Raw genomic sequence first — 10,789 nt, forward strand, 5'->3', positions numbered from 1 at the left:
ACCTCGGCTGAACAACACCAACAGTAATGCGGGCGAACCCGAGCGTAACACACCAAAGGACACCAAGCATGCAATATAACAGTAAGAACAATCAACACAACTCAACAATCAATAACGTAGCAGAAGCAGGCAATAAATACACAGTAAGAACAATACAACATAACAATCAACGAAACACAAGGGATTTAGAGCGTGTGCGGGTCGCCGGCCCGTCCCGGACGGTCGGCGGCCCATCCGCGGAACGGGAACGTGATTGAGTTTGAGGAGCGACAGGGTGAAATCCCCCTGTCGCTGTTGGAAGTCCACCAACGTCCCGTGTCCTTGAAGGATCAGTCTTGGGCTTGTCCCGCGGATGCGTCTGCAGCGGGGTCGGAAGGGCTGCAGGGCTCGAAGGACCCGCAGATCTGGCAGGCACCCTCCGAGCAGAGCGCCTCGTCCCCTCCGGTGTCAAGGCCGGCCTGCCTGGAACAGGTACGACAGGCGCTCTAGCAAGATCAATGGACGCAGGCGGGGGAGAGTCGGCAGCAACAGACCCCGGCAAGGCAACATTGGGAGATGATGCATCATGTAGGGGAGCAACATACGGTTTCAAGCGCGACGTGTGAACAAACCAGCGGCGAGAACCAATTTGAACACGCGCCGACTGAGGATTAGGAACCTCAATGAGGCGGACAGGCCCTCGCCAAGGTTTGTGAAATTTGGGAGAGGTACCCGGCCGCACCTGCGGGCAATGGAGCCAGGCCAGGTCCCCAACCTTCCAGGGGCACTCCCCTTTGGAACGCCGTGCGTACCTCTCATTTCGGGCCTGAGCTTTGGCCGTAGCCACACGGGCACTCTCCCGCGCCTCCGAGACCCGGCGAACAGTGTCCCGAATGTAGTCAGGAAGCGGTTTACAAGGTCCCCTCACACCGGTTCCCATCTGCACATCCATTGGCGGCACGTTTTCCCGACCATACATAAGGTAAAACGGCGAATAACCCGTAGCCGCATGAGGAGTCATCCTGTACGCCGAAAGCACCCCCGGGATGTGCAGGTCCCAATCCGATTGTTGCTCACTCACCGTGTGGCACAGCATGGCAGACAATGTCCGGTTTAGCCGCTCAACCATACCATCCGTTTGCGGATGGTATGGGGATGTCCGGACCTTCTTAGTCCCTAGGCCCGCGCATACTTCCGCCAATAATTTCGAAGAAAAATTTCGGCCCTGATCCGTAAGGAGTCTCTCCGGCGCACCCTTGTCCATAACATATCCGAACAAAAAGGCGTCGGTAATGGCCGCGGCCGATTGATCGGGCAACGGCCAGGCCATCGGCCAACGGGAGAGGTACTCAACCCCGACCAGCAAATATTTATTACCCCTCGCCGAAGGTGGGAAAGGTCCCAAAATGTCCAGTGCCACCAATTCATTGACCCGAGACACCCGAATTGACTGTAAGGGTGGCACATAAGGATGTTTAGGAGGCTTACGCCGGGCACAGTCAGGGCACGCGCGGACGTGCCCCACGACATCCGTCGACATGCCGTGCCAAAAATAATGACGTTGCAACGTCAACAAGGTCTTCTGCACACCCAGATGTAATAGCGTGTCACAATGGAGAGTTCTAATCAACTCGTATCGGAGGGACGCAGGCACCACTAGACGCCAGTGTTCCTGGAGACTTTCCCTCCACATAAGCAGACCATCTCGGACCGCGGTTTCCGGCGCACCCTCCGTAACCGGACCCCCAACCTCCACTTTGGATCGCTTCCGCAAGGACACTAACGACTCATCCATCATTTGCTCCCTTATCCAAACAGACCGTGGCAGATTCAAAACCCCATCAGTCGGCCCCGGTTCCACAGTAGCATCCGACTTCTCCACAGCCAATACCACCGGCTGAGGGGGGGGTAGGCTGGGCGCACATCTCTGCGTCCCCGACGCACATTTGCAAGGGGAGCGCTGCGGCAACCTAGAAAGTGCGTCTGCGTTCGCATGGCGCACCCCTTTACGATGGTGAATTTGAAATGAAAATTCTTGCAGCGTGTCCAACCAACGCGACAGCTGGCCGGAAGGTTGATCCATTTTAAGGGCATATTGCAAGGCCGCATGATCCGTACGTACGATAAAGGAACGGCCGTACAGGTACGGTCGAAACTGACGTAGGAAAAAAACAACGGCTAAGAGTTCCCTGCGAGTGACACAGTAGCGTGTTTCCGCGGGCGACAGGACCCGGCTACCATACGCAACGACGCGCTCTACGCCCCCTTTAGACTGAGACAACACCGCGCCAATACCTGTGTCGCTCGCATCCGTATCAAGAATGAACGGTTGATTGAAATCCGGATAATCCAATGTTGGGGCGGTAGCCAACAGATTACGCAGACTCTGAAAGGCCGCCTCTTCCGGCGGTCCCCACGCAAACTTACGTCCCTTACCCGTAAGGAGGTGCAAGGGCCTCGCGATGGTCGCAAAATTCGGTACAAATCTTCGATAATACGAGGCAAATCCCAGAAAGCGACGTACATCCCCCACGGTGACCGGAGTCGGCCAATCTCGGACGCACGCCGTTTTTTCCGGGTCCGTAGACACCCCCTCAGCACTCACGATGTGCCCCAAATAACGGACGGACCGTTGCAGTAGGTGACATTTCTTTGGTTTAAATTTCAAGTTCGCGGAGCGCATCCTCGCGAACACCGTCTCCAGCCGCCTTAAATGTTCATCAAATGTGCGGCTGAAGACGATGATATCGTCCAAATATATGAGACATGTCTCCCACTGCAACCCCGTCAAAACGAGTTCCATGAGCCTTTGAAATGTGGCAGGGGCCGCATTCAGCCCCATCGGAAGGCAGTTAAATTGAAACAACCCCTGCGGCGTACGGAATGCGGTCTTCTCCCGTGAGGGCTCGTCAAGGGGAAGCTGCCAAAATCCCGAAGAGAGGTCCAGTGTAGAGAAATACTTAGCCCCCGACAATGCGTCGAGGGAGTCGTCCATACGCGGCAGGGGATACGCATCTGCCACCGATATCTTATTCAATTTTCGAAAGTCAACACAGAATCGCAATTTGCCATCCTTTTTCTTAACCAAAACCACAGGCGCGCCCCATGGGCTGTTCGACGGCGATATAATATCCGCAGCCAACATATCCTCCACTGCCCCCCGAACGTGTTCCCGCTCGGCCGGACTCATTCGGTGCGAATTCAACCGAATAGGGGCAGCGTCGCCTGTAGCAATGTGATGGTGAAGCAATGAGGTGCGTCCCAAATCCAAATCATTGGAGCTAAACACATCGGAATACGTCAATAACAATTTATGAAGCGCACCCCGTTGATCCACAGACAGGGAAGAATTTCCGTCACATAAGCTAGCAATCCAGCGGTCATCCGAAGCCACAGGCTCGGAAACACCAGCAACCACTCCCTGGCTATGCGAACAATCGTGAGCCGTAAATGCCGTGGTGGCATGTGCCACAACCGTGCCGGCTGGGACACAGACATTTTCCGTACCCGCATTGAGCACCTGCAAAAACGGTAATTGGTCTGGCCGGACGATGGTCTGCGCTCCGACCAGCGCCGATCCGGCCGTTATCGAGGCTGAAGGTGACAACAAGATCCCAACCGCTCCCAGCCGACCAGGCAGGGGCTTCCGATACCGCAGGGGAATAAGCATCTGTGAACCAGGTGGAATATCAACAGATGCCACGGATAGCGCCTGCACTTGTACGGCCGAAGCAGGTCGCCCCCAGGGCGACGGCAGAAACGAAATTTGACGGCCACCCGGCAGTTCAATACAATTCTCATTAATTTTGATCAAAATAGGCATCTTAGCCAGAAAATCAGTGCCCAATAAACAGGGAACTGCCAAGGATCTTGAAATCAACACAACGCCCGAGGCCGACACATCCCCAATAGATATTTTAGCGTCCACCTGGCCCACGATGCCCATACTACCCCCGTTCGCAGCGACGCACGACCCATAAACCGGACGCACGGCCCCGGGTGGGATGCCTAACAGATGAAAAATGACATCCGAAATAATAGTCGCGGACGCCCCGGAATCGACCAAAATGCGCACGTCCACCCCTTGTATAGACCCCGGCACGGTGGACGAACCCGTAGCGGCCGCAACAACCCTCCGTGCCAATTTGCGCCACTGCGTCACAGAGCGACAAGGCCCCGTCGAAGGTCCCTCTTTAACAACAACACTATGACCGCACAACGAAGGTGATGGGTGAGGTGTAAAGCCTTGCCGGGTGTCTGGTGCGTGCCGACTTGCCTGTTTCGGTGGATCCTTGGGCGGCTTGGCCGGTAATGAGGCCTCCTGTTGTGGCGGACCCGGGATGCGGGCCCAGCAGTCCTTCGCGTAGTGGCCCTTCCGTCCGCAGCGGAAGCAATCGGCGTCGTTGCGCCGAAGCGCAGGCCTTGCATCGCGCCGCCCGCGTATCGGCGGTGCAGCACGAGAGGCCGGTCCACCGCGGCCTGACCATGGCACCGAGGCGGCCGTCAGCTCCTGAGGGCCCCGCTCATCCGGCACGTATACCGACTTCGTAGGGTCCCAACCCAGAGCGCCACCCTCCGCGACGGGCCCCCCTGTCCACGCCGTGACCTGTTTCCATCGTTGTAGGTTGAATTGTGCATCCAGACATTTCGCCGCCGCCCGGGAGGTGAGCTTCTCATGCCCGCACACCGGCATGGGAATCCCAAGATCCCGCGACAGCTCGAGCATCTTGCCCAAGATGAGAGGCTCGAGCAGGTCAGGTGTTGTATCTGGATACGCGGCCATAGCCAAATCAAGCACTGCACCCCTGTACGCCACAGGCGACTCCTCGGGCGCTCGTTGTCGTTGAGCGAATCGCCGATGCGCGTCGTCAGGTGGCTCGTAGGCGTCGGCCATTTCTTGAAAAACTCCATATAATGTCCTCTTCTTCTCGGCCTTAATGGAGCGAAAAAAACGAACAGATTCGTCGTCCAGAAGAGTCGGCAACACTTCCAAGGCCTCAGCATCGGTCCATCTCGCAGAACGGACCGCCGCTAAAAATCTGCAGGCGAAAGCGCTCCAGTCGCCCCCAATGGCGAATTCCTTGACCGTGGTGAGATGGCGACTCCGACTTCGCTTCACTCCGCCCTCCGCCGATGGTTCCTCCGGAGGCAAATTCAAAATGGCGTCGAATCGCGGCGTGGTCAAGATGGCGGATTCCCGCCGCGGCACGCGCAAGATGGCGGCCTCCTGCCGCGTGGCCCATGGCGCCGGGAGTGAAGAACCCGTGGCGGCCTGTGGAGCACTCTCCGCTCTCTCCGTCGCCGTGCTTGGGGTGACGAGATGACACAATTGGCCCAGGGCGTCCTTGAGAGTCTCCAGTTGCTCAGCCACCTGCAGCCATCGCCGATCAGCGTCTGATGGTGTCGGCGGCCCTGACACTGTGGCTACATCTTCCACTCCCGTCCCCGCACTCGTTTCAGCAGGGCTCTCCTCCACCACCCTGGCAGGATCCATGTTTGGAGGGAAGTCTTCGTCTTCGGACGAAGAAGCCGATGCCGGCGCTGGAACATTTTTCTTTCTCACTTGTTTCGACATGCCGTTGCACTTCCGACACCAATGTAATAAAGGACTCGACCACGATGTCTGGCTTGGTGTCCTTTATTCGGTTCTTCTCTCTTAACCCGCACGGCTGTCCTTCTATAAGACTCTATACTGACACTGATACTGCTCTCCTGCAGTTTCTCCCCTCGTCGTTCTCTCAGCCTCTCTCTCCTCTCGTCGCTCTCGTAGCCTCTCTCTCACACACAGCCTCGCCGGCTGTGTTCCCCGCAGCTCCTCGTCCGCCTTCTCTCCAGCCGCCCCACCGCTGTCTTCTCTCGCAGCTCCGCTGGCTGCTCCCTTAGCTGGCCACCGCTGGCCGCCGCTGCCACCCCTTGGCTTTGCCCACGTGGCCTTACTCTGGTCCAGTCCCACTCGTTCTGCTTTCCTCTTCCGGTCTCCTCCCTTAAGAACCTTAACCTTTCCTCCCACGTCACCTAACTCCACCTCTCCGTGACGTCACATCCGGGAGGTCGCCCGCGCCCGCATTACACAAAGAAAACATTTTAATTCAAATACTGGACATGTTTCCCACCGATCTCAATGTATATGTTAAATATGTTCACACTCCTGTTCCGCTTTGTCCAACACAGCCGGTATAATTTACTGAAGTCAAAGGTGGCTCACTGAATTTTTGTAGGTTTATATGAATACAATTTGATATTAAGTGGGTTAAGTTAAAGGTATTTATCAGCCAATAATCCTTAATAAATGTTCCCAAAATCATTTGCATTTAGCTCATTCAGTATTTTTCTTTACAAGTACAGACAGTCCTCGGGTTGTGGAAGACCCGACTTACGGAAATCCGACCTGATGGAAATGCTCCCATAATTCATGTAAAAAAATAATATTCGGAAATGTTTGCAGTAGTTATGTAAGCGCAAGTAGTGCGGCACGGTGAGGTTGCGGATGAATACCGTGGAGCGAGGTGCAATGTGAGCAGCCTTACGCCTCGCTCGAGCTTCACGAGGATGACGGTGAATGGATGTTTTTCGTAGCATTACGTCATTGTTTGTTTTCTATGCTCAGAACTATATTTTTTTCCTCATGTTTTTATTGCTAGTTTTTTTTCATTTTAAGTGTATTTCTTGAGTTATTTACTGTATGTACTTTATTTAACACAATTATACTTCGATGGCTATGTCTCAGCCAAGAGCGATAGAAGTCTAGGCCTAGCCTAAGGCACGGTAAACGAACATTCGGAAGTGACTGCTTTCTGTTAACAATTCACGTAAAAATGTTCGTGGTATTCATTAACAATTGGATACAGTATGTGTTTCATGAGTTTAATTATGGGTAGTATTAGGGTAGATATTCGATTAAATGAAAGAATCATATGAAGTGCAGAGCGTATGTACAGCGATACGATATAAGTAGTGATAGAAAATTGACGACAGCGCGATACAATTCTGAGATTAATCGAACTAGGTAGGGGGGAGGCACAACTATTTCCGGCTATGGGATTTTATCGTTGATTTTGGGGGGCGGGGATTATTCACTTTCGAAATATGTAAAATTCGGGTTACGGATCGTTGGTGGGAACCTAACCCTTCTGTAACCCGGGGACTGTCTGTACACAATACGCATTGTATATTTACCTGGACATTGACATTATCCGTTTGCTTTGAAGCAATTTCTGATATATTGTTTAACAATATGGAGGCACTGCTCCCATCTGCCGTCTGCCATGATGAGCTAAGAAGTTTATTGCCAGTGACCTTCTGTGTCGCAGTGGAAACGTAGCTCGAGTCTAAGACAAATGCCCCTTCACCAGCAACGGCCTTCTTGTTCTGCAATGTCCCCAACGTGAGTAGAGTTTGGTAAATACCATCAAAGGATCTGGCCTGGAAAGCACAAAGAAGTCAGTGTCAAACAACTTTTGAGATACGCTGTGCTTCATTAAATATGCCCCGTCCATACAGATATTCAAATAATTTGTACAGACCAGGTACTCATGCAATTAGCTTATTTAGCCCTATCACAACAATTCAAACGTACTGAATAATCCAATTTTGATTACATAAAAACATTTCAACACATTTAAAGGGGCTGAAAAATTATTTACATGGTGGGACAGCACCGTTTACAATAAACCCCACGACCAGAGTTCAATTCCCAGCCACTGCTAACATCAGTGGCAAGCGATTTTCGTATCCATCCAGCCCTCCATCAAACCGCACTGATGAGTGCGGTGAAGAATGACCAAACAACCCCCATCACCGACACAGCATGAGGAGCCCTGCATCCGTAAATAAACTGATAAAGGGCTGTACATTGTCGTTTTGAAATTCATATTAACTTAGCATTTATTGATATGTATGTATATATGTTGAACGTCGTAGCCAACTATGCTAATCGAAGGTGCGGGGAAATAAATTAAACACAAAAATAGTGCTTATCATGTCTTGCAACTCATTTCATTAATGTCTCATCTCTTTGATGTTAAAAGTACACAGAATATCTTTGTATAGTTATGGTTTAAAATGAAAACCATAACTGTACTGGTCATGTGACAACATTACATCGATTTGAAGAGCAGCTACTGAAATAGGACGCAATAAGCGTGGTGTGTGACATTTGCTTGACATAAAAATACTGAAAGATTCTTGGTTGCCAATTATATGTGTCACGTGGCTTTGCTTGGCTTTTAAGAAATGTTTCAATAGAGAGCGAACAAGAAGCAAAGGCAAAGTGAAACAATTTTCAATACGGTACTACACGTACCAGGGGAGAATCGTTCCCGGGTGTTGTTGCTGTTCCACTGAAAATGTTCTGTGCATCAAAAGCCCTCTCAAGCACAACTGCACTCACATAGAAAGTGTCTGCAAAATGCCAAGCAAGCAACCATACATTCAAATATTATGAGCAAACCGTTACATATCAATTACAATGGGAATGTATTTTGATGGGGTTTACGTTTGTGGATATAGTTTCATTACTGTACCACGAGTTGCCTTCAACAGAGATGTTCTGTCAATGTTTCTGAGGCTGTCCATGCTTGTCAGTGCCAGGTTAGCACTTCCCAGTAAAGCGCTCTTCATACAAATGACATAAGTTAAACATGTCAACAGTCACCCAACAATAGCAAATTTATGCATATATATTACACGTGTATACAATATATATTAAATTCAGTTGTGTACATTTTACACATGGCATATACTCTATTGCAGTTTAGGCATAAAGTCATTTAAAATAGTGTTTATTGATGAATTTGATAAACAGCACGCACATACCTGATCATCTTGTGCAAAGTATGGTGCCATGTAGCTCAGAGCACTCGTGTATTGCAAAATCGCATGAGCGCTACTTAGGGACACATTCACCCTGGACATTGTGTGTGAGAGTTCCGCTGTCAGCTGGAAGGCACGCGTAAAAAAATGGCCAATTTTAAGAATAAAAGATGCAACTCATAGCTGAAACACTGTAAGTTTAATTTAACAAGTGTTTAAATATGTTTGACTTATTCTGAGGTAAATATGCATTAGATATTAACATATTTCCAATTTAATTAGGGATCATTATAACAGGAGATGTATTTATGAAAGGTAAAACATTTGCCGTAGATTTAATGTCGATATCAAATGTTATTCACTCCAATACAGGTATTCCTCGATTTACGAACGTTCGGTTTACGATATTTCGCGCGTAAACGCAATTTACTAATTATTAGGACGTTTCTATTAACGAAATAGAATTTCTGTGCGAACGAAATTTCACTACGGCACGCGTCATGAGATCAAACAAAGAGCATCAAAGGAGGCTGCGGCATCCATCTGCAACAGTGTCACGGTATCCCTACAGAGCAAAGGTAACACCTCTACATGACTTTGCTAGTCATTCCAACATACAGATTTTTTGGTGAGTTCCCTGAGAAGGTTAATTATTTTTGTTGTGTTATTATAAAATCTTTTAAAATGCATGTTCTTTATTCTTATTTTTGTATTGTGAAAAGTTATATAGGTGTATATTTTTAGGTTAGGAGCAGAGTTCGAATGACTGTCCGAAACGCATCCCTAATTTTTTTTCATAAAATGTATGGAAAAAGCCATTCCTATTTACGAAGTATCATTTTACGCGTGTGTTTTTTAAAGAAGCATCCCTTTCGTAAATCGAGGGACACCTGTATATGCGTGCATTCATGAATAATTAATTAATTACCAAGGTTAACCACAATCATGCCTACGTTCGACTACTTATTAATTTAACAACATTAAGTCTGAAAAAAACAAACGTGTACACTCTTACCCTCAAGGGTAAATGTGGAATTATTATACTGCACGCGGTGAGTTCAAATGGAATTTCGAGTGCCACAGGTGATGAGGTCAGTGTGCAGATCCGTGGGAAAGCTCTGGAAATGAACTACACTACAGCCAGACACACGTTTACACTGCAGCCCTGGACAACTTTACAAAGGAGATATTCCATCCAAATTTATTTCCCATGTGAAATATTCTAAAAAAATACATATACTACATTCTATACCTTTGTACGGTACAATTACTGACAATACAAGGTCAGAATCAGTACATGCAGTGAATCGGTTTGCCAATCAACTGCTGAATGCGGGTTTCGCCATCCCGTCTGAGTCATGGGAGATATTTCACCGTACTTTACCACGCTGGTCTGAAGGTTGGCTGGATTTACATTGGAGCAAAGTACAAACGTACATCAATGGATTATGCTACAGTGCCCTCTGCTGACCACCCATGCACTCTATATATTACTATATTTTTGAATTTTACCAGGTAAAGCCCACCGATCTTTTTATCACTTTTTCATAAACGACCTAGTTACAAATGATAGCTCAACGAAGTAGCTTATCGTGTGGAAATTTACAGCAGCCAAATACTTTAAATGCATCTTTCTAAAATGTGGAGAGAAAAACCGGAGGACCCGGATAAAAAATCCATCCGACCACGGGGAGAACATGCAAACTCCAAATATACCAGCGTCAGGGTTGGAATCGAACCCACGAACTCCTGTATACCAGGCGAGGTAGTTAACATCTCACCCCCATGGTGCCCCACGATGATCATACAGAATTATGGATGTGGCAGAATCACATTCTCATATCCTCTAGCAAAATGTTCATATTTTGGTTGAGTTGAATCAACAATTGCGTTTTTGTATTTATATATCTTCATTACACATTTAATTTTAAATGACTTTTTTCTGACCGGGAATGGGCTGCTGCTTAAAAATTATTCTGCAGTGTTGATGTGCATGTTT

At 49.0% G+C, this 10,789-nt stretch overlaps 1 protein-coding gene across 1 annotated transcript in view; it reads right to left on the reverse strand.

The window, feature by feature from the left end:
• Positions 1-8,899, reverse strand: part of LOC133349891 (polycystin-1-like protein 2) — a 41,343-nt gene extending 32,444 nt beyond the window's left edge. Inside the window, exons 1-4 of the mRNA XM_061563730.1 lie at positions 8,794-8,899; positions 8,502-8,592; positions 8,282-8,379; positions 7,156-7,401 (exon numbers count right to left, since the gene is read on the reverse strand). Of these exons, the coding sequence (XP_061419714.1) occupies positions 7,156-7,401; positions 8,282-8,379; positions 8,502-8,592; positions 8,794-8,892 (534 nt within the window). The 5' untranslated portion in view covers positions 8,893-8,899. The remainder of the gene's footprint in view (positions 1-7,155; positions 7,402-8,281; positions 8,380-8,501; positions 8,593-8,793) is intronic.
• Positions 8,900-10,789: the final 1,890 nt, after the last annotated feature.

This window comes from Lethenteron reissneri, chromosome 32 (genome assembly GCF_015708825.2).
Source record: "Lethenteron reissneri isolate LAM-NWPU_2019-01 chromosome 32, ASM1570882v1, whole genome shotgun sequence".
In the NCBI taxonomy this organism is placed as follows: Eukaryota; Metazoa; Chordata; class Hyperoartia; order Petromyzontiformes; family Petromyzontidae; genus Lethenteron; species Lethenteron reissneri.